The sequence below is a fragment of the Notothenia rossii genome (genome assembly GCF_949606895.1).
Source record: "Notothenia rossii genome assembly, chromosome: 2".
In the NCBI taxonomy this organism is placed as follows: Eukaryota; Metazoa; Chordata; class Actinopteri; order Perciformes; family Nototheniidae; genus Notothenia; species Notothenia rossii.
Window position 1 is genome coordinate 12,796,104 of NC_136904.1, and position 24,775 is coordinate 12,820,878.

A 24,775-nucleotide genomic window follows, 5' to 3' on the forward strand; every position below is an offset into this window, starting at 1 on the left:
GAGGGCATTGGAGGGCATAACTGGGAATTGTGTGTATGTGTGTGGGTGGGTGTGCATATGCGTGTGATGGAGAGCGCCGATTTATTAAATTGCTGTCACTTTTGACAAATTTGTGCAACTCAAGTTGAAAGGGTTAGGCTGCACAGCGTCTCTGTTTTTCCTCTTTTTCTTTTGGAGGAGAATTATACCTTTCAGACCAAAACCCAGGAAACCCGGGGATAAACCTCTGACTGCCATCCGTCAGCAAGTGTGTTCTGACTGGCTTCATGTCCCAGCGCTAGACCTGGGTTTAACAAGGATCTGACATTGATGCGAAATGGTAAACACGGGTTTCTCCGCTGTTGTAGCTGTATGACCACTATCAAAAGATTATAGGATAACTATAGACCTACAGCAGAACGATGTTTCTCAACCACCATAAATGCTTTTTCTATCTCAAAGACTTTTGACTCTTAGTTCAAGAGTTAAGGCTCATGTTGAATTTGGAAACAACTTCTTTAAATTAAGTGAAACACAACAGCACTGATTGTCAGAAAGATACGTTTCTATCTTCTTAGCAATTTAGTCGTAATATGTGTGGTGAAAAACGTTGTTTGACAGCATGTTTGACAGCAGTCTTAAATAAATGAGTAATATGCAAATGTACCAAATCTTTATTGTCCTGTGTAACACGCGTTGCTGTAAGTGTTCTCCATCTTGATGGTTTCTGTGTGTGAGCGTTGTTTTGAGGCCAGGCATAAAAGGAACCCTTCACCACATTCACCTTTTATGAATAGAATGATGCCTAGTCAGATGTGTTAGGGTTAACCTAATTCAGGCACTTAGTAGGTAGTATACCCAATAACTAAATGAAGGTTTGTGTTTGTAGTGTTCAACCTACCTCCTCTTGGAGTCAGAGTCTAATCTACAAACTGACGCTGTTGCCGCAGGCTGGCTGAGTAAAGGATTTGCTGTTCTGGCTCAGATGGCGGATTCTACTTCCTGTTTCTCTGGATCCCCAAGAAGGACAAAAAGAATAAAAACATTATTTGTTATAAAGGTTGCAGTTCAGCTTAGGTTAGTGTTATGTAGAACAGGGGTTCCCAAACTTTTCAGCCCGCGACCCCCAAAATAACAGTGCCAGAGACTGGCGACCCCCTGTCCGCACTCTCGCGGGAGTGTCATTATTGTCTCACTACTATCTAGTCCGCCCCTGAAAATGTCTATGCAAACGTTATTATTAATAATAATGAAACAAAAAAAATTATCAAAAAAATTAATAAATGTTTTTTAAATAATTTTTTTTGTTTTAATTTTCCATTTTAATTTTGTAATCATCTCGCGACCCCCACTTTGGGAACCCCTGATGTAGAACACTGACACGATTCCTACATAAAATGTATGCAAGCCATGAAATAAAGAAGTGACAGGCTGTTTAAAATAAACCCAGTCTGTGCAGATTTAGAATAATCTCCTGGCATTAACCTATTGGTATTCACATTAAGTGTCTACTTGTGTATGTTTAAAAAAGCATGTACGTCGTGAAGTAAAACCTTTTTGACAAAAAACTCCTGTTCATGTTTATATGTGTGTGATTGTATAAAATGCTTTTGTAGTCTAATTCTGGGTGTTTTTAAGCATGTATTATTTGTGTGCGTAGAGTTCTCACATTCTGCCAGAGGGGAGTGTCATGGACTTGTGTTGTCGAAGCTGACTCTGGGCCTCCTCCAGGTGCGTGTAAGAAGTCTGCAGACGTAACGTCAGGTCAGGACAACGCACACGCTGCTCCCACACTTCCCCTGGCTCTCTGTACAGACCCTGGAATAATCACAACCGCACAGACACACACACAACCAAGAATCAGATAATGATCACTGTATCTCTCTGTTTTAGACGCCCCCCTCTTTCTTTCTCTGATCCCTCTCCCACAGGTAGTGATGGCTTACAGCATAAACCAGAGGCCAATCCTCTTCATGTCTCCTCCTGTGACACACAGGCCAAGAGGGAAGCAGAGGGACAGAGGGAAAAGAGAGTGAAGGAAATGATATCAGGTGAGAGCAAAAGGAGACCAAGCAAGCCAGAGTGAAAGTGTAGTGAAGTGCGGGGAAAACACAGAGGGACATGGAGTAAAGAAGGTGGCATCATACACACTCAGCTGTACATCTACTATGTAAAAAACAATGTCTTTAAAAATGCTACTTTAGTAATTATTTTTTTAACTGTTTCAACTGCAAAATTATATTTCTTCATAATGAAGGCATAAGATATTTTAGACTATGGCTCTAACGACACCAACGGGTAAAACAATTCCTAGTTTTTGTCTTTTCTGGGGATTTGTTAATACAAATAAAATGCTAGTTATCTATCAATATATATCTGATACATCTATCAGTATTTTATAAATTGCAGTTGAATTAAATGTATATACTCTTTTCTCAACCTCCACACAAATCTCCGGGACCGAATCTCAGAAAAAGGTCAGTTAAACTTCAAACAGCTGTCCGTCATTTCATTCCCTCTGCATCTTCTTGACATTGGAGCTCCTACCCTGGAGTGATGGCTTTCTGATGTCTTCTGACATGTCAAAGTGGAAAAGACAAAAAAGGTTGTTTTTAGCAACACATTTTTGTGCCAATCATCGTCTAACCTCAGTTCCCACTTAAAATCGCCTTAAGAATGTATCATGCGCATCACTCTGAAGGCCATGAATACACTTGAAACATATTCAATAACATGGTTGCCATCTTAACGAATAAATCAAAAGTGATCTCACAAATCTAAACAGGCTGGATTCTTGTCATTTCCAAAAGCCCAACCTGTATTCTGTTTAAGCCTGAGGAGAATGCGATCTTTAAAACTCAACAGTCAGCGGGTGTTTATTCTATTTGATGGTATATAGAGAACATTTGATCTATTTTCCACATTTCTCAACATGCATTACTTTGTAATCTGTGGGAAAGTATAGTATTTTGTGTGAGGGTGATGTGTAAACTTTGTGCAGTGCACATTAACTTAAGCGTTGTTGCTTTGTTTGAGGTGACCTTCAGTTGTTGTTTGGTGTTAAAAAAAGGAGGGAGGATGACGGGGGAGAGATAGAGGGAGGAACGGGGACCCTGTCCTTGCTCCTATCGCCACGGGATCGGTGGCCTGGCCTGACCACTTCCACAGCCAGCACCTCAACCTTATCCATCACTACCAGATAGTTATCACACCGGGGTGGGAGGGGGTGGGGTGTAAGAGTGATAGCAAAAGAAAGAAAGGGGGACTTCCTGCACTAATCACACACACACACACACACACACACACACACACACACACACACACACACACACACACACACACACACACACACACACACACACACACACACACGTAAAGAAAAAGACACATATCTAAATAAATATAAATACAAATAGTACCCTTCTCCATGTCAGCACCAAGAGACTAGCTGACACTACTAATGAACTCACTCTAACTATAGCCAGCTGGAGTGTGTGTGAGTGTGAGTGTGAGTGTGAGTGTGAGTGTGAGTGTGAGTGTGAGTGTGAGTGTGTGTGTGTGTGTGTGTGTGTGTGTGTGTGTGTGTGTGTGTGTGTGTGTGTGTGTGTGTGTGTGTGTGTGTGTGTGTGTTTGTGAAGGTAGCTTATAAAACAAGACAGATCCACACCTCATTTCTGCTCACTTATGTTTTGCATTATTAGAAACTGGTAATAGGGGACGCGCTTTGCAATAAAAAGCTTCAGAGCGCAAATAACACAAAATGCGAAATCACATGCGATCGTAGACACTTGAAACACAAAAAGAAGTAACAAACACACAGCTGGACTATAATAAATGAAGGATATATTCTCAAGAAAGACGTTCTCTGTGGAATGCCCATGTTGTTGTGTATCAGAAGGCATGATGGCCAAAATACCTTGATACTTTATCAGGATTGTGTTATTGTAAGTTTATCTTTCAAAAAAGGGCTGTGGTCAAAAGTTGCTGATGCAGCTTTAATATAGTACCATAAAAGGTCCCTAAACACACAAAATGACAACGGGTACATTTACAATAAACCCTTGTGTGCCTGTCAGAGCTCTGATTAAACTGGTTTGACAAGTTGCATTGAATAGATAAGGATTATAAATGAGAGCTGTTCATTGGACGGGCTTCTGATATACACGCACCGTGGAATACAAACATCTGACAGACACATGAAGTCACACAGTCACACACAGTACAGCACTCACTGACACTAAACGGCTCTGTGCAGTAGCTCCCCAGAGAGCTGTCTGCCATGTTTTAATGATGTCATTCTTCTTTAAAAGGATCTCTGCTTTCATCAAGAGTCATCTCCAGTGGGACAAGAAGAAGAGGTTTGGGGTCTTTAATAATTAGTATGACACTTATTACTCTCTTTCAACTGTTTTGCATGCTCTACTGCTTTAAAAATCTAATTGTATACCTTTAGAGTCTTTCATACTGCCACTTCTGTTTCTCTGTCTGCACCTGCTCGTGTTTGTCGTGGTCCCAGATTGAACTTACTCACCTGCTGTTTCTTGGTAGCAATGGGAGGCAGCACGAGCCTGGGTGAGAAGCAGGTTCCAGTGGTTTTGTTCAAAGGGGACCCAAGAGTCCCTGGGTAACTCTGGGCTGCAGGGCCAGGCATACCCAAGAGACAAGACTTGCCACTGGGGGCCAGCCTGGTTGGGGTCTGGTACTTGACCTGCCTCAGCAGTAGCTCCATCTCATGGGGGGCCGGCCTAAATGGAGAGTTGAAGACCCCAGGGCACTAAAGAAGGAGAAAAGAGGGAGGTTAAGCCTATATGATAGGAAGTTGAGAAATTGAGTGAGATGCTGTGAGTATCAGCATGAAATATTTAATGATGATTGGGATTATAAGGCAAGGCAAGTATATTTATATCGCACCTTTCAACACAAGGCAATTCAAAGTGCTTTACAAAAATGAAAGACATTAAGAAAATGGCATTTAAAATCATTAAAAATAAAAGATAATAAAGTAAACATTAAAAGAAAAAAATACATGGATAAAAGTTACAGTGCAGTTTAAGATGTGAATAGTTCAATTAAAAGCAGCGACAAAAAGAAAAGTCTTCAGCCTGGATTTAAAAGTAGTCAGAGTTTCAGCGGACCTGCAGGTTTCTGGGAGTGTGTTCCAGATATTTGGAGCATAATAACTGAACGCTGCTTCTCCATGTTTAGTTCTGACTCTGGGGACAGAAAGCTGACCAGTCCCTGAAGACCTGAGAGATCTGGATGGTTCATCATTTAGCAGGAGGTCAGAAATGTATTTTGGGCCTAAACCATTCAAAGCTTTATAAACCAGCAGCAGTATTTTGAAATCTATTCTTTGACACACAGGAAGCCAGGGTAAAGACTTCAGAACAGGAGTGATGTGATCCACTTTCTTAGTGTTAGTGAGGACTCGAGCAGCGGCGTTCTGAATCAGCTGCAGCTTTAGTGAGACCTGTGAAGACACCATTACAGTAGTCCAGTCTACTGAAGATAAAAGCATGGACACGTTTTTCCAAATCCTGCTGTGACATCAGTCTTTTTATCCTCAATATATTCTAAGCACATTTAGTCACTTACAAGATCTATTTCTGATTGGCTATGAGGATATGACTTCCATCATGCTCTTAGTTTATCTTTAAACAGCAGTGTAGTGCAACTGATAATATCATGGACAATATAACAACAGTTGAAATGACGACATGCAATAGAGGCGTCAACTATATTCAAACAAAGGACATTTCAGTTGGTTTACTACTATTATTATTCTCAGGCACCATGATGTCCTTTTGGGTGTTTTCCTCCCCTAACAGTATAACATATTCAAATCCATTTGGAGTTATAAAACAAAAAAGTAATTTTGTTCATCAGGGGGACCATCAAATAATAGAACGGCCACCTCCTGGGACAGTTTAAAATGGAACCAACAACTGTTAGTCATTAAACTATTACGGGCAATATTCCGAGGTTATTTGAACAACTTTTCATACGTATAGTTTTCCATCAAGGCTTTGCCCTTCATATCATCCATATTAAACTACACTTTCAGAAATGCATCATTCTGTTTCCCTGCTGACAACAGTTGTTGATCTTCACTTCCACAAGTGGATGCAGCATGGCGCCTGGCCAACCAAAAGCTTTTGCCAGGTTAAATATTTATCTGGAGCCGTTCACTGTGTGCACTTATTAGAGAAATACATAACCACAAATGACCACAGGAAAACCCCACTGTATCATTATCAAATATGGCATTATTGAGGACTTTAATAACTTAATCAACACACGGACAAATACACACATGCAAAAGTACAAAACATTGCTTCCCATGTTATGAAGTGGGGTAGAGATTTGTCAGAGACGGCCTCACTTATAATTATTCAAATCACAGTGATCCTTTTGCCTGTGTGTTAATTACCAGACCAAAGCTTTGAGTTGGAGGACTCTGTATCTACTCTATATGCTAATAACACCGCTTGCTATTTAGGCCACTCTAAAAGACTGGGAAAAACGTAAAGAGAGGAGAGAGAAAGGACATAAGTGGGAAATTACTCCAACTATATCGACCCAAACCTCTAAAATCACTCACTCTAAAATAACATATTAACAGACTGGTTAATTAGTAACTGTTTCATTATTACATCATGAGTATGTCTGATTGTAATGTCAAGTGTTGCAGAATGAGTAGAGAGATTGATTCAACACCACTGACCCTCATTTATTTAACAATGGGTTTGTAGAGACAACTGGATAACAGCAGATGTGTTAACTATTGGGCCCTTATGTCTGTGCAGTCTTTTCTGCAAGCACAAAGCTGGCAGTAATAATAATAATACATTATATTTCTATAGCGCTTTTCTTGAACCCAAAGACGCTTTACATTTGGGAGGGAGGGGAGACAAACAAAAGAAAAAGAAAAGAAAAAAAGAAAAAAAGAAACAAAAGAAAACAGAAAAGCAGTCAGGAGGAAGTTGGTTGAGAGGGGGGGGGGGGGCTCATGGATATACAGAGTTGAAGAGGTGGGTTTTGAGGCGGGACTGGAACAGTAGACAGTAAATAATAATAATAATAATAATAATAATAATAATAATGCATTACCTTTTTTATTAGAGCGCTTTTACAGGAGCTCAAAGCGCTTTACAATTACACATGTCACATATTAGACACGTAAGAGTCATTACTGTGGACATTACCCACAGGAGCAAATGCAGGTAAATAGTCTTGCCCAAGGAAACAACGGCCTGACGCAGTGCCGGCCGAGGCGGGATTCGAACTGGAGTTCACCAACACCCCTTGATCTGATGACCAACGCTCTAAACACTGCGCCAAAACCACCACAGTAGGACAACAGTAGAGCTAATCCATTATTTCAGTTTGGTCAAAATGGGTGGACCCCCTCTTCAAGCGAGAGTCATTTTCAGAACTCATATTAGCACAAGCACACTTCCATGGAAATACAATTGTAATCTGATTAACTTAAGAGAACATCTGCTCCATGTGTGGGTGAATCATTACAACTCTAGATTCCTTCAGCTTAAGGCAAGATAGACGTAAAAACGAGTGTAAAATATTAAAAAGACTATGTTGTTGGGTGCTATGCAACTGAACCTTGACACCAAGGCAACCAGAATGCACTCACCAAGGCTTGCAAAAACTCCAATGATGAATGTTTACTGAACTACAGCAGGTCAACAATTGTTTATTAGGCACTGACACCGTACTGAAAAAAGCTTTACTATAACTATTTTTATCAGATAGTACGTGTGATTTAATACAATGTTCCCACATGGTGGTGTATACAGTAGACCCCTCAGCATCATCTTAAGGAGTTGAATGGAACATTCCCATTATCCAAATGTTCTGTTTGTTTAGTGACATTTATTTAGTGTTGGGTATTAGTCTATAAAATGCATTGGGGATGAGTGTACATACCTAAAATATCTCAAACTGGAACGGACAGAAGGTAGGACACACACACACACACACACACACACACACACACACACACACACACACACACACACACACACACACACACACACACACACACACACACACACACACACACACACACACACACACACACACACACACACACACACACACACACACACACACACACACACACACACACACACACACACACACACACACACACACACACACACACACACACACACACACACACACACACACACACACACACACAAAAAAGTACCAACCTAGCTACGGGAAGAGCAATGATGTTGACCCCAGGAACACACCATCTCTGTCTCTGTCATAGGGACTTGGGGCCTTTTGGTAAGCTGTGTGTGTGAGTAGGTGTGTGTGTGTGTGTGTGTGTGGGCTGGGGTCCGAGAAGTGAGAAAGGATGAACTGTGTGGGAGAGCCATCTATTCACTGCTGACAAGGTCAGAGCTACGAAGGGGAAGAGTCCCCAGCCGTATGCAGAGAAAGAGAGCGGGAGATATATAGAGAGAAAGAGATGGACAGAGGGCGGGAAGAACATGCAAACTTTACTTCTAATTTATTTCCGAAATTCCCATTCGAAATATACATATTGTCATAGTAAAGTTGTATATACAATTAATTAACATATAAAACAATAAAAAACTGAGTGCATAGCCAATCCAAAGCTTTTGAAGTGTAACATATGATGTGACGGAATCTTACTGCTCATCAACTTCACAGTGAAATGTTTGGAAGTTGTGTATATCATAGTGTATTAGGTGATGCCCGCCGCATGAAGTAGGAAGCCGGAAGTAAGCCAGATGATGACGAGGCCGGTCGCACAGGCAATAAGGAGAGAGGGAGAGCGACAGGGAGGAAGGGGAGTAGTGGTGCTGAATCAACAGTGACCAGTGTGCTTTGTCTTCATTATGATCCCAGTGGGGAGTCACAGAGATGCGTTGTTGCCACATACACACATACATACATGCACATCTGTGCCAGGGGAAGCACTAAAATACTCCACTCAGCACATCAGAAGAGCCATGAGGACACATACTTACTCATACACACACAAGAACACACAACTCCACACAGCCCACCTGTGATTTTCTTTCGCTGTAGACTCCCTATGAAGTTGTAACTCTTATCTCATTGCCTATTTGAGTCCCTGCATCTTCATCTATGTATTCCTGTGTATGGGTATGTTGGTGAGAAGTGGCTTCAGCCTTTCCGCTTGTCCGTCTCCCTCCCCCTATGTGTTTCCTTCTTTCTCCCATTCTTGATGTGATTCAGTTTTGCTTCTTGTGTGTTTGCATCCTGTCCTCTATCCAGAAGGTCATGTGACTCAAGCTCTAGCTGTTGGGTGAAACCTGGAAGCTGCTTGACGTCCTCTTTGATGTTCAGAAATGTTTACATTGTAAATATCAAACTGTCATTTGGATATTGTTATTTGATTGTGTTGGTTTATTCTGCATAGAAAATTTTAAGAATAATGTAACATTTGATACCAGCCTCGAGCCAGAGGCCATGTCTGTAAGATTGTGTTTGAGTTCCCGTCGACTAACCTGCTTGGTACTGAGGAGGTGGTGTAACCGGTGAGCTTTGTAGACCTTTGCAGTCTGCTCTTTCACCATCTCCAGGCAGTCCCTCTCTCTCTTCTGGAGTTCCTCAAGTTCACCCAGCTCCCTCCTACAGGGCACACACCATTCACAATTATTTCTGCAATTCAAATTCCAAATCTCCATAAAAAGTATGTACATGATAGGTGTTTGATGAAGCTCACAGTCCAAATGAAAATATGATATACAACGCCCGATATATAAATACAAATATGAATAGTTAAGTTCATAATTGTACACATCTAGGATACTATTCTGTGGCTGTGTAAGTGATCATATCAATCTAAAGACAGAGGAGCTGTGTGAGAAAAAGCGGGGAATGAGACAGCTTGGAAGGAAAACAGCAAAGTGAGAGCACAAGAGGCTATAAGTGGGAGGATGATGGATATATTTCATCACCGCAGCCAGGACAGGTCCATCTGTGACATCTGTTAGTGAAGCTGGCTAAATGGGATGCATTAAAAGCCCATACACAGCAATTTCATTCCGCAATCACACAGCCTTATTGTTACAAGGGGGTAATAACTTAGAAATGGAATGGAAACAATTACTTAAACACACAGGACATGGTAAAGTGAAAATACACACAGAGACACACAAGAGTAAAGCCAATCTAATTCCACGAGAGCAATACCAATAAGAGTTTAGCCGTAGCTCATCAACAATCCTTCATCTCCTTTCGCTTTTTTTTATTCCTCCTTTTTTCTCTCCTTCTTCACAACGGTTTCTTTCTCTGCCCAACTTCGGTTTTCAATTACAAGCCTCCACAGAGGAATCAGAATATTCATAGTGTGTCTGTAATGTGAGGTTAACACATTCTGCGCGGCTACTGACATTTAAAAAGAAATCACAACACCGTTCCCGTTGCCTTTGCATTCTCATCTCTTCCTCCGCAGCAGATTAAATTACAAAATAAATGAAATATGCAGAGCACTTTGAGAGTGTGCGTGTGCGTGTGTGTGTGTGTGTGTGTGTGTGTGTGTGTGTGTGTGTGTGTGTGTGTGTGTGTTGAGAATGAGAGCAAATCTAAATGTGACCGTGTGCATTTATGCAATATTAAGCTCAGTAATTTAAGACCGTGTGTGTATGGATGTGTGGCTGTATGTCTCTATATATTCTTTTGTGTGTGTGTGTGTGTGTGTGTGTGTGTGTGTGTGTGTGTGTGTGTGTGTGTGTGTGTGTGTGTGTGTGTGTGTGTGTGTGTGTGTGTGTGTGTGTGTGTGTGTGTGTGTGAATATACTGTAGAGGTTACATGGCCTCTATTTGTCATCCTAGCTAACAGGAATATTACTTATTTTGTGAAATATTAAGTTAAGGTTTATTGTGGGACCTTCTGGTTCACAAACCAATCGGTGCATGTGTATGTTTACAGTATGGGTGTGTCTTTCCGTTCGTTCATGCATTAATATCGACTTAAAAAGAGACTAGCAATGTTTTCGGGGATCAGGACCTGTTCTCATACGTCTGTGCCGTCTGAGCTGAAAGTATTTAAGTGTGACTTTATCAGTGTGTGCAGTGTGCATGTGTGCGCGCGCGCGTGTGTGTGTGTGTGTGTGTGTGTGTGTGTGTGTGTGTGTGTGTGTGTGTGTGTGTGTGTGTGTGTGTGTGTGTGTGTGTGTGTATCAATGTTCATATTACTTGTTCACACAATTGTGCTTGTATGTGAGTCCACACGCCTGTGTCCTTATATATATATGTGAGTGTGTCCGTGTGTCCGTGTGTGTGTCTGAATAGGTGACCTTTGCTTCCCTGCCCCCAGCCCCAGTGTTATTAATTGCTGTGTAGTGGACAAAAGCCAAACAGATTTGTAACGGCTGAAGGCACCTCGATCTGTGTCGACCCAACCAGCCGCCACAACATACAACCCTCATTAGCTCTGTTCGGCAGGCAGCACGTGCCCTGAGTGTGTTTGTGTGTCTGTGTAAAAGAGTGTATTTTCTTGAATTTGAAGAAAGACAGAAGCTTGGAATGTATCGATTTGTGTTATATTTCATTCATTAACATACGCTGATACCTTGTTAGGAATCATCGTGATCAACTCAACTTTGGAGTTTATCTAATGGTTATATGAGTCTTCAGCTTTCTGAGCAACACAAACCAAGTGGGGATCTTCCAAAGCCAAAGCAACAGAAAGACTGCAGAGTTTGTCCCCCCTCACTTAACTTGAAAGTGCATTAGGAAGTGGTTTCTTCATGGCCAGTAACACAAGGAGTTATTATAGATAGCACACCTGTATCAGTGTACATATTGACACCTGGTTTTGTTTTAAAATCAACATGAAGTTTAGTTAACCTATGCATAATGCTTGTTGGATATTGAAAAATATATTTATGAATGTGATCTTTAAGCTATGTTACTTATAAAGTTTAATTGTGCAATGATATTTTAATTTTTGTTTGGCGTTTGACATTTTATTCGCACATTATAACATCATTTGAACATTGCATTTATTTAAAATTATATAGATTTTTGGTTGGTTTCGATGAGCTTAGCAGGCCATATTATGGACTTCCAGCACTCTGACTACAGATTTATTTTTGAATGACTTCTGAAAAGTCAAGCTTATCAAACACATTTGAACTTCTTTCAAATCATTTAAACTCTAACTGACATTTTCACCCTGGACTGTTTACTTATTTAAATGGCTAATATAGTACAGCTAAATTCTTACTTCTTCCTCAATTATTCACTACCTGGTTCACAACGGGGCATCAAAGGCTGATTGAATATCAGAAAGTGAGGCATTGTGGGACAGCAGGCCACACCTGCGGTCATCCAGGCCAGCACCGGAGCAGCTAATTGGCCAGGTCTAAATATTTAATGGAGACTTGACCTGATTGGCTGTTTTAATTGCTCCAATTAAATGATTCAATAGCTGGCAAGGGGAGGGTAGTCAGCCAGTCAATTTAAACAGTGACCGGTTCAATGTATTGAGCCTTCAACACCCTAATAACACAAGGTTTCCTTTTAAGTGAGTGACTGATTGATTAACTAAAGTAAAGTAGTAACAGTGATGTCCTCAAAAGGCGTGGTAGAAAACAATATTTTCAGAGTTAAAATGATCTCTAACCAATCCTTCCAAAAGAAAAGCATTTACTGAACAACTTCGAACATTTTACATACTTTTCTCCATTGTTTTTACTTTTCAAATTCATTTTCTTAAGAGGCATAGGCACCCAGATTATACACACACACACACACACACACATACAAACACACACCACATACAAATCCAATCAGACTGAAGGAGTGAACTCGTCTCCACCCAAACTGGATCAGAAGGAAAGGGCAGCGAAAGAAAGACTGACGCATAGAAGCGGAGAGCGATCGCAGGCCCGCACTCTCTTCACCATCGCAGCTCTCCTTTCATGAATGTCCTTGAGAGAGACACAAGAGAAGCTGGAGTAAAGAGAGAAAGAGAGGCAGCATAGCACCAGAAGAGAAGAATTAAAAAAAACACTAGCGCTGCTCAGCCTAGCAACACCAAGTCCATAAATTCTCCCCTTGTTCTCTGTAGGAGAAGTTAAAAGATGTTGCCGTGTTGTTGCAACATCACAGGGAGAATTATTTATCTTATTATGGCAGTAATAATCACCCCGCTGTTTATTGCAGATAGAGGAATAATTCATGCAGGCAACAGGCCGTGTTGGTGGCGGCAGTGATGACACCGGCACATTTAGTAAATATGCAAAGCGGGCCTGCTCCGCTTTCCTAATTGCCCCCATCGTCCCACTCCCTGCCCTTATTAAGGCCCGGGAACTTTAAGTGTCTCCCTGACAAAGTGATAAATTGTTGGGGTATCAAGGAAAATTGTGGCAGAGTGGGGACTGCGCCGGGGTCCTGACTTCATTAGGCTATGCAGAAGGAGAGGAAGGATGAATGAGGATGGACACTGAAGCACTGAGAACCAGAGGCAGAGAGAGGGAGAGAAGAATATAGAGCAAAACAGATTGAGAAGGAAAAGGAGAAAGCAGAGATTGAAGGAGGAGGTGAGGAGAGGGCAGGGGATAGAAGAGGGTAGTGTAAGTATTAGCTGGATGCTGTACCTAATGAAATGACACAGATGGTTTCGTGTGGGGGAGATCTGTCATGAGAGAGAAAGAGGGACTGGAACCGAGTCAGAGAAAAGAGGCAGTCTATGTATTACTCCTATATCATTACCATGCGCAGCCGATCAGCCTGCACTAAACGGGGACCATTAGTCCAACTTTGAATAATTTATGCAGTGGGACGGACGGACACACAGACTTATAGGAGGGAGGGAGCGTTGTGGTGGATTAAAAAGCGGACCTCTGTGGGGTGAGTGATCAGGCAGCGTGCGATCCGAGGGCTCAGCGGCTAACACAGAAAGGATATTTTAAATAAATGCCGGCACGCCGTTAATTGATCGTGACCCCGGCAGCACTAAATAAACATGTGATTAACTGGAGAGAAAGTGACCTCAACACCCCAAACCACAGTGGAGGAGGGGCTGTGTGTCTGTGTGTGTGTGTGTGTGTGTGTGTGTGTGTGTGTGTGTGTGTGTGTGTGTGTGTGTGTGTGTGTGTGTGTGTGTGTGTGTGTGTGTGTGTGTGTGTGTGTGTGTGTGTGTGTGTGTGTGTGTGTGTGTGTGTGTGTGTGTGTGACAATTGATAATAAATCAGTTTGAATCAAGACAAAAATAACATTACATCTTGTGTTACTTGAATTTGTTTTTACAATTCCACATTTCTCTGATCTATTCTTACTCTAATCTTTGTATATAATTGTATATTTTTCTATAGCAATATTTAAGGTGTGAAGGTATCAATAACTGTGAATACAAAAGTCACACAATGTTATGAGCAGCAATATGCAAACCCATCATATCCATCCTAAAATATTTAAAGTATGAGGGAAACAAATGTAGTTTACTGGTTGGCATGAAACAAATATCAAGCTGTGTAACCTTTAATCTTATTAGACGTTACAAATGTATTTTCTCTAATACTCATTAAAATGCTCATTGTGCTTTATAGTCAGGTTTGAAAGACAATACGCTGTGCGGTATAGGAATGAGGACTACTTTCTGCAAGTCAAAGTGGAACAAATATATTATTATAAACACATTGTATTGTATCGGTTCAAAATCTTGTGTCCCTTATATAGCGACTAAAGGCTTGACATCGACAGTAGCGTGTGTATGTGTGTGTGTGTGTGTGTGTGTGTGTGTGTGTGTGTGTGTGTGTGTGTGTGTGTGTGTGTGTGTGTGTGTGTGTGTGTGTGTGTGTGTGTGTGTGTGTGTGTGTTTGTGTGTGTGTGTGTGTGTGTGTGTGTGATATAATGCTAAAGTGGCATCACTCTTAATGGACTTTAACAGCCTAGTTCTCCCTACCTCTAAAAGGGGCACGCCGTGTGGAGGAAAGGTGGAGCGCTGCTGGGGCCGTGAGGGGGAAGTCAGTGATCCAAGGAGCACTTTAATAAATTTACATTTAATTTTAGCAGAAGCCTAAAGATATTTTCTGGTAAAATATATTAGCAACATTAAAAATGTGACTATTAGCTAAACGTGATGTTTTTTTTTGTCAAAAATAAAAGATGGCGTATCTCTAGCAGTAAGCCCTGGAGCACAGGATGTTTTATTAATGCACGAGCTGCGGTTCAAATCAGAGGCTAATTTTTAATTTCTTCACATCGTTCACTTCTCTCTCTCTTAGCCTCGAGCGCTTTAGAGGACTTCCCTCTCTCTATTTCTCTCTCCTCTACCTCTTTGTCTCTCTCATTCCTTCACTTTCCCTTCCTCATCTCCTGTCCCTGCTCCTTTTCCCCCGAGGTAACAGCTACGCAAATACAGAGCTCTCTAACACACACATTTTGGGTATATAAGTACACCTTTTAAAAACTGCCTTTACCCTAATCAAATCAATTCATCATGTCTGACATGTACCAGCTGAAAGTCCTGTTACGGGTCCCTGCGCAAAAATAAATGTTTTAACACGACACATAAGTGAAGATACAAAAACACGGCTAGACAGAGAGAGAGAAAGGAGAGAAAAGGGAAAAGACAGGAGAAATAGTGAAGTACTGTATCTAATCGTTTCCTTTCACCTTGTTTCCTTCTTGTCGCTGAGGCACCGGTCTTAACCTGTATAATGCACTATGTGTAGTAACCTTTTAAATTACAATGATATCAAATGTTCTGCTCTCTTGAGCCTTATTTACAGAACTAATTATTTTTGTTTCTAACCTGACAAGTGCGTTCTTCCTGGAAAGTCCTTCCAGGTATCTCTTGCGTGCGTAGAAGTTATGAATATATTTCCTCACAAAGAATCCTCTCCATCTCCGCTGGATCTGTGAGGGAATAAAGGAGAGGTGTTTGTTAGATGTTTTCAACACCAAATATATGACCAATGCAGGTGTGTGGCAACCTTGATGCCTCAAATATATATTTAGTTTTTGAGTAGCAATTCTTTCAATGATTAACAAAGTCAGGGATGCCCTCACAAGCAGTAAGATAAAGCATTGTGACCCCCTAACCCTAACCCCCTAACCCTAACCCTGATGTTACTGTGTTTTGAGTTCTTAATTTTTCAAAATACATTGTTTTGAGTTTTTGAGTCTTGTCATCGTTATCTAAATAAATACCGTTTTTTTTTCGTAATACTTGAACTTGCAATAAGAATACAGTGCAGCATGCAGTTTTAACTCTGCAGTGGTGGGGGGACAACCCAAGGGAGGACAGACAGCTGTCACAGCTCCATACGTTTAACTGTATCAGTCCACATTGATTGTGGAGGCTGCAGATTAGCTAGCACACACACACCCACACACACACACAGTCACCACTGGACCGTTTTAAAGCAAGGGGGCGGATGTCCTTCAGACTAATTAGGAGATTAAAACAATGGCAGGTAAAAGAATAATCACACTATGAGAGGAGGGAAGAGGAGAAAAGAGGTGGAGTGGAGGATGGGGAAAAACAACAAAGAGCAAAATGAGAATTAGCATTGATCTGCCAGTCAATAGATAATTTTAAATAAAGTAATTGCCGCCTCCCGAGTTCTTGCTGACCTTTGTTGACTAGTGAAATCGATGCTGTTGAATCTAATACAAATCTGAGGTGCGGCATGTAAACACTGGTTTCTATTACGGCCCTAATACATTATCCTCTGTTAGCTACCACGCCGTGATAAAGAAAACAGGAGGGGAGAGAAGGGAAAAAAAGAATCAGAATTGATTCAAAGGATGTGTCACAAGGGGATTCTGAGATGATTGTTTCTCCCTTTCGTTATCTCTATTTACACGTTGAATATTTATTTGGTAGAAGATGATCTGTGAGCAGACATGTCCCTCTTTTGAACTGTGTCCTTCTATTTTTCGAAACAAAAGTTCAATGTATCAGAAGGGCTCTTCTGAGGTTAAACTTTAGCGCTAACAGCTCTGCTACTGAGGCTAAAGACTTTTGCTAATTGCAGTGGCAGACGTGTTCCTAATACCTTCATCTATGTTATTTGGTGGGAGAACATTTCATGGGCCTCATTTGGCCCATGTGGGGTTGAAACCCAGTACCTTCTCCAATTGCTAACCCTTGAGCCACTTTGCTTGCCTCTTAACATACATTTCATTTCCATTAAAATTCCTATTGCTTCCTTTAGGAAACCGTGGTTATTTAATATGTGCAATAAATGCCTCTTAGCTCAAACTTAAAAAGCTTCTGCTCCGCTCTACATGGTGACATCAACCCTAACCTTTCCCCCCCTGACCTAAAAGCATTGCTCCTGGATCTCTGGCGCTCCTATTATGTGACATTTATTGGAACAACCGGGTGGTCAGCTTTATATGTTTGGGTTTCTATTAAGAGTTAAACGTGAAGCCCTCAATTTCCAGTCTTTTTCACCAATGTAAAAAAATACTGCAACCATCTCTGTCCATCTGGACGGCAACACACCCTGTTCAATAAACACTAGTGGATTTTTTTGTTGGCCTATAAAACCCTTTTAATGGTTTAGCAGAACGAAACAGTTAGCCAAAAGAGTCGGCTATATGGAATTGTAAAAATATAAGGTTTCTGAGCAATTTCCTTGTGTAAAAGTGCCAAAGCATCAATCACAGCCACGGCCTTATGATTTATGAGTTGTACCTTCTGAGGGGATAGAGGAAGAATGTGTCGGCATTAGCACTGAGAAAGATACATTTCAGTTGCTAAAAAAAATTAAATACAAGCAGGATATTTATATACATAAAAAGGATAGCATTGAGAAGTGACTTTAATCAGAGGGCTACTTACCAAGCACTGTGCATGAATAAAACAAGGTTAATGGTTATGTCTAAAAAGTGGTCAATGTTGTAAGTGTATAGGAACCAAATGATGTCTGATGTGTTGAGACATTATAATGATATATCCTTTTCTTTATACCAGGGGTGTCAAACTCAAATACACAGTGGGCCAACATTTAAAAATGGGTACTAGTCGAGGGCCGGACTGGTTCAATGTTTATTGCAAAACTTATTAAATGAACTTATTGCACATATTAAACCTGGAACTAACAAAGCTTAAATTATTGCCTATAAAAACAACATTAAACATAAAATAACCGGTTGCATTAATTTCTTATGGCTCTATCTGCAGTCATTTCTTATGATTACATTTTTCCACAGGCCAACAACAGCTTCAAAAAAACAATTTCCCTCAAAGAGAAAACCAAACATGCCCTGTTGTCGCAAGAAACAAAGTGCAGAAGGAAACATTGAAACTCAGTGTGCTGCTCTGTGATGCTAGTTCATGCCAGATACTTGGCATCTCATCTTGGGTGCAAGTTCATCAATGTTTGGGCTCAGGCTCTGAGCTGAGGAAACCCTCAAGTTGAGTGAAGGTGTGCGTGCAATATAACGGCGGGCCAGATCTAATAGTAATTCGAAATTATCCTGCGGGCCGAAATTAAATCCACCAAGGGCCTGATTTGGCCCCCGGACCTTGAGTTTGACACATGTGCTTTATACCATAATCAGAATTTGCTGTATGTTATATGTGATTCTAAAAGGCCTGAATAATGTAGGCCTTGTGTCAACGCAGTGCCATGTGTGAAAAGAGTCATAAAAGAAGACTGCATGAAGGATTTATAAAGTTCCTATGATGGACCTCTTTTCCAATGAAGTGGTTTGATGAAGTTGAACAGGTTGCTATTCATGGGGGCTCCCTTTCACAGCACACGCAAAGAAACAGTGTGCCCCCCCACCACGACAATCCATTTGCTAAAAACAAGACGCTGTGGTGATATTTACCCTGACCGCCATCTCCTCGTAGAAATTCATCTTCATGATCAAATATGCCGCCTGTGAACACAAAGGAAAAGATGGCGTTACATCTTGTCTCCCAGCCCTCTGATCTGTCCACAGCAGGCGTCAAAGATAAAGAGCTCTTTATACATAATACATTGCACACAGGCAGCACAGATAGGGCCACTGTAGAGGGGGGAGGGAGAAGGGAAGGGGGCCGAAAATAAAAGAGGGGAAGCAAGTGAGACAAGAGGAACGAGAGAAGAAGTCAGGGGATGGAGAGAAGAAAAAAAAGAGAGAGAGAGTGGTTAGCAGGACTTTGTATCAAGGGGAGGACCGTGCTCTCTTAATACACCGACGCAGACAAGGGCCAAGAAAATCTATGGTAGTCAAGCAGCGAGCTAATGGAGATGTATGACGGCCAAGCGCTCTCCTCTGGATTTCATAATCAATGACAGCGCTGCCAGAAGTGACAAACAAAAGACCAGAGAATATTCAGCGGCGCACTCAACGAGCCGACGCACACCAAACGTGTCGGCCGACCACTGGGGGCACATTTCAGGAGCAAACTGGAGAGTCGGCCATAAAAGGGATTCATATCTCAACACGTCTTGTTTAATAATGACAGGGAAGAGAGGGAGGAGAGCAAGGGGAAGGATGACAAAGAGTTGAAAGGAGGTTGTAAATTCAGCTTGATGTTTTGAGATGAGGCTTTGTGCATGTCACATTACACATGATAAGAGTAAAAGAAGAAAAAGACAGACAGACAGAGAGAGAGAAGAGAGGAAGAATAGAATCTCTCAGGGCTAATTCAAAATAGTGCACTGTGGCAATTTTGAGTGATTCAAATTAGTGCTCGTCGTTTTCCAAATGAGACCAAACAGCCTCTTTTTAGCCCATATGTGTGTTGTGACACATCCTTCATCGTTTATTTTAACACCCCTCCACCCCACCCCCCGCCATCCAAACCCCCCCTTTCCATTTCTTGAACGCCTCCCAAACGGCGGCTGGCAGTTATGCTTTAGCAAACAGTCAATTTACAGGCATGATAAATAGCTTGTTGTGATACGTTTACAAAACTCAATCCAGGGGAAAATTATACGTGAGAGCGCTGGGTATTGGATCCGGTATCAACAATCTGTTCAATTAAGAAGCAGTTGGAGGCAATATGCTGAAAAAGGGGCCTTGTTTTACTAAAGCACACACATTAGGTACACACACCACACACACAAACTCCACTACCCTTTCCTTCTTTCTGTTCCTCTCTTTTTTCTATATACATCCCAGGAGTTGCGATGTAGATGGAATTCCTTATCATATTGCATCATATTTCCTAAGTGCTAATTTCCCAATGTGTAATGAGTGAATTATATTTCTTAAGGTCAGACGCAGGGACTTAGGAATATAGCAATTGAATTATAATGCATGCGATCATAACATAATCAATATATCTATAGCCGTTCCAGGCTCAGGCTTACCTTCACCATTTGTCTGAAACGTGCCCTTGCTGTGAAGCCCCGCCATATCTTCTGTATAGTGATTGCTTTCTTGTGCAGATGGCTGTTCCAAAAAAAAGTCAATTTGGAGAGAGGATGGGATGGGTATTTTTCATTTGTTAAAAATAAAACATTAAAAAAAGTTGTTCAGACACACAGAGAAAATAATATGTTTTGGGGATGTTTTGTTCGGTCTTTAGTCTGTTTATGCTAAAAGAAAGAAAAGGTGAAATATATGGAACGTTAAGGAGTTGCAACAGAAAGATACAAATAGCTACAAAACAAATGATATACAGAAATGCTCCTGTATGTAATACAATTTCATTAATTAAATCACATTATTCATTTATTTCACTACCGCTATAATACATTGTGATCTCTTTCATCCTGATTAAACAATAACGGAAAGGGTGCCTTTGTTTTCTGCATACAAATGGTAGGTTGAAAAGGACTTCAATTAAAAGGTCATGGCAACATTATGCTTACAGACACACACTCTCAGAAACACACACACACACATACACACACGGAACATTTCTTTTCGATCATGTCCGATGAGCCTTTCACCGCCTTTAGTCAGCGGCACACATTTGTATTCATCTTCAAACATACTCTAAATGCAAGTCCACTGCGATTCTCAGCCTCCAATGAGGCCATCAATTTCCAAAAGGCCATTCATATGCCCAGAAAATCAATGCTTATAGTGGGGATAGCACAACCCCGGAGTTGCACTTAGGCAGCTAAAATTGTTGCTAATTATCCACTTAACGCATTGATCAATTAACTAAAGTAATCGGAATTAACCTACTGTCTGGAAGTTTGTCTGCTGACCCTGCAGAATGGTGCTGGGGTCACAGTATAGGAACAAGCACACACATAGGGACATTCATTTTTCTGTGTGTGAAAGGAGCACAGAGTGCAAGTGACATTTATTCCTCCAGGCCATTTGCAAAGCTCTGGAAGTGGGATAATTATGAAAGTGAGCTAGTATCAGGGTTTCCCTTGAAATTAACCATTTGAGTCCTGTCTGAATGTGTTTCCCCTGAGGGAAAATGCAAACCTCAAATTGGTATATAAAATATTATGTTTTGTATTATTTGTATTGCCTTTGGCCTTTGAAGGAAAACAAAATATCTTTTCATTTAGAGATGTTAGTTGTGGAACAATTATTAGGAAAATGTAGTAATAGTACTTATTGCAGAAAAAACAAAATGAATATTGAAATAATTTCAAATATTGAACATAAAACTTCTTAGAAAATTGCTGTCAATTACTTTTTTATGAACACACTCATGGTTTTAGTTACTTGCATAAATATGATGTTTGATGGATTAATCTATAACAAATAATGAGTAAATACATCAATAAAAATCAATGTAGTAAAGTAAATAGTACAATATTGGCTTTCAGAATGAAGTAAGGTTAGAAGTATAAAGTAGTATAAAAGGAAAATACTCAGGAAAAGAGTACCTAAAATGTGTATTTAGGTACATGAATTGAGTAAATGTACTTGTACTTTCCACCACTGACAGATTCAAATTGGACCAACACACCTCTGCCACACAGACTCACCTGAGGTAAGCACGCGTCCTGCAGGCTCTGAACCAGCTCTGGATCCGGAGGGCGGCACGGTTCTCCCTCTGTCTGCTCTCTTCAGCTTGGCTAAGGCACATAAACAACAGGTACTGTGGCTACATTATCTTAAATGCATATTAACGTAAATTAATATTCCTTGCAAACTACACATAGTATCTGCACTTGCAAGTAGGTAACATATCCCGATTATACAGGTGCTCCAGAGTTTCATTTCCTTGGTCTCTAGAGTCTAGCTTACGAAGTGAGTTACAAATCATGTCTCTGCTAGAACACGACAGAAAGTCAGTCATCTATGTCTATTCCAACAAACCAAGGCTGCTTGCTGGTTACAGTAATATAGCGTCAAAACTATGATAGTTTACGCTTAGTATAATGACGTTATAGCTAGTTAGCAAGGTTGAGTTAACTGAAGGAAGCATGATGCTAGCGTTTGAAATATTTCGGTTAACTTTAGCTAATTGGCGTGACGTAAACGTAAACTCTCTTAACAATATCCACAATGGTTTTTCACACCTGAATGAGGCGTACTCACTCAATGACACATACCTGTTTCTGTTGAAGTATTCCTTTTTGAACTCTTCAACTTCGCGTTTTATCTTCAGCAACTCCGCCATGTTTGAGGCGACAGTTTACCTGTTGTCTTGACAACACAGCAGTTTTGCATGGTGCGTTCAAATCAGAAGGTAGGATGTGCTTCTTCACCTGATAAATAAAGCGTGCTTTACTAAACCTATCGAAAGCAGTCAATCATCATAACAAACCAGAAAAAGTGTCCATATTTGGTAAAAAATACATTAGCCTATAGCCTATACTGTGTGTTAGCTTTTAGAATAGAGTCCTGCAATTAGCGGTTGTGGTTTGAAAAATGAATTTAGTTTTTTTTAGATGCTTGTATAGTATTGTTCAGTTGTATTTAGACTTAAAGAAACACAGACTAATTACAGTGATTAACATATTTTTATTTGTTAAGTAACATTTACAGTTTATTATAAAATTAACCTAGGATATCAGCATAGTTTGAAGTTTAGCAAAAGCCACCTTTTTATTTCTGCTTTCTTTCACTAATTTATTTGCTGTACTGATGCAGACATGCTGTGTACGTTATTAAGGAATGACAGGGTAGTAATGCCAGAACCTACATACAAAAATGTCTGCTCTGTGGATGCAGATTGTGGAACTGAGTATTGATCTGCCAGCTGCACTTCTTCCATCCATCCTTCCATCCATTTCGCTCCTCTCCTGACGTTATCACCCTTCATCATACAGTTATCAGTGGATTTCTTCCCACTCTTCCTTCCCTCCTTATTTCACATCCTCGTCACTCCTCCATTCCTCTTCAGCCATATTCACCTGTCAAAATGATCACCTCAGCAGGGTGATGTGTGTGTTTATGTGTGCACTTGTGCATCTCTGCAAGAAAAGACATCTGTCTGGTCAATGGTCAGAGGAAAAGACTGCCTGCATTACAAATTACTCCTTGGAGACAGGCAAACGACAAATAGTGAAAGTGAATGAGTGTTTCTGTATCTGTCTCCATGCTCTTTAGTGTCTGTGTACTGGTACTCTAGATTCTCTGTGAGCCAGGCAGGGTGCTTGTTTAGGTCTTTTTTTCTGACTCTCCGTCTTTCTCTCAGGCCAATTTGCTGTCTGAGGGCAACCACAGTGGTGAAAAGCAGTAGGCAGACGTAGAGTTATGGCTGGAGGGGCGAACCCATGGTGGCTCAGCCCATCCATCGCGGGGCGGCAGGAGGGCGGCCACCCTGGTAATTACCGGAGAAATGTTGTTGTGACAAGACGGGGAGAACAGTGCACGTGAGTGAGAGAGATTTTTAGGGAAGTGTTGTTTTTGACAACACTATAAGGACGGGTGAAGCCATTCATCCTGCCACAACACTGATTAGGTGTCACCAGAAGTGTATCTGCAAGAGAACTGGAAAAAAAGGCGACTGAGAGCACTTCATAAAAAGACATGCTGTTTACACACTGTCTAATGACCCACTTCTAGACCCAGCTAGACTATCATCCCCTCCACGTCCCTCTACTCTTGTAATACACCCTTCCATCGAGTTGTATCCCTTTCGTCTTTCTTCTTTTGTACTTTCACCTGTTCTCTACACTTTTCTGTTTCTTTTTTATTCTCTCTCCATCCTATGTCCTCTTCTCAATGAAAACATTTGTGCTGCTCAGCGAAGCAATGATTCCTTATCCAGGACTACCCATGTCCCTCTTTTCCTCTCTCACTCCATCTCTCCATACGGGGCATGTCATTTAACATGCCTCTAGTCACCTCTCACAGTCAGGAAGCTCATCCAACCAGTCATTCTCCATGCCCATTGTTCCTAAATGAGGGCCATATGCGCTGTGGCCAGCTCTGGTCATAAAGACACACACAAACTCACACTCACACATACACATGCACGCAGGCACACTCACACACACACACACACACACACACACACACACACACACACACACACACACACACACAGACCAGTGTGACACCAGTGTCTTTGGTAGAATGTGTGTGTATGTATGTGTGTGTTACACTGTCACACATTGCTCTGCTTAGCGTGTGTGTATGAATCATTATTGTGTGTGTGTCAGTATATGAGTGATGACAAGTGTCTGTGTATGTGGGCCTGTCTGTGCAGTGTGTCTGTCTGTGTGTTGCTACAGTCACAGTGGGGTGCGGCGGGTGGAATGTGTGTTTCTCTGCAGGACCAGTTCGGCCATTATTATTAAACATCTGTCCGCAGCACATTAATTCCCCCACTCTGACGCATCCCTCTCTGCCCAGGGATCACTTAATTGAAATCCATAATGACTCTTTCTTCTCTTCTCTCCCACACTGAGCAAAGTGAAGCTGGGAATCTTATTTTAACAAGAAAT

At 41.1% G+C, this 24,775-nt stretch overlaps 1 protein-coding gene across 2 annotated transcripts in view; it reads right to left on the bottom strand.

Annotated features, from left to right (window-relative positions):
- spata17 (spermatogenesis associated 17) overlaps positions 1-22,514 on the bottom strand; it is a 37,860-nt gene extending 15,346 nt beyond the window's left edge. For both annotated transcript variants that reach the window (XR_013804850.1, XM_079662958.1), the window contains exons 1-9: positions 22,433-22,514; positions 21,863-21,952; positions 20,273-20,354; positions 18,801-18,851; positions 15,766-15,869; positions 9,507-9,630; positions 4,511-4,753; positions 1,649-1,797; positions 881-989 (exon numbers count right to left, since the gene is read on the bottom strand). Coding sequence is in view for 1 of the 2 variants with exons in the window: in XM_079662958.1 (XP_079519084.1) it covers positions 905-989; positions 1,649-1,797; positions 4,511-4,753; positions 9,507-9,630; positions 15,766-15,869; positions 18,801-18,851; positions 20,273-20,354; positions 21,863-21,952; positions 22,433-22,500 (996 nt within the window). In the remaining variant the exon portion in view is untranslated. The remainder of the gene's footprint in view (positions 1-880; positions 990-1,648; positions 1,798-4,510; positions 4,754-9,506; positions 9,631-15,765; positions 15,870-18,800; positions 18,852-20,272; positions 20,355-21,862; positions 21,953-22,432) is intronic.
- Between the last annotated feature and the right edge of the window lie 2,261 nt (positions 22,515-24,775).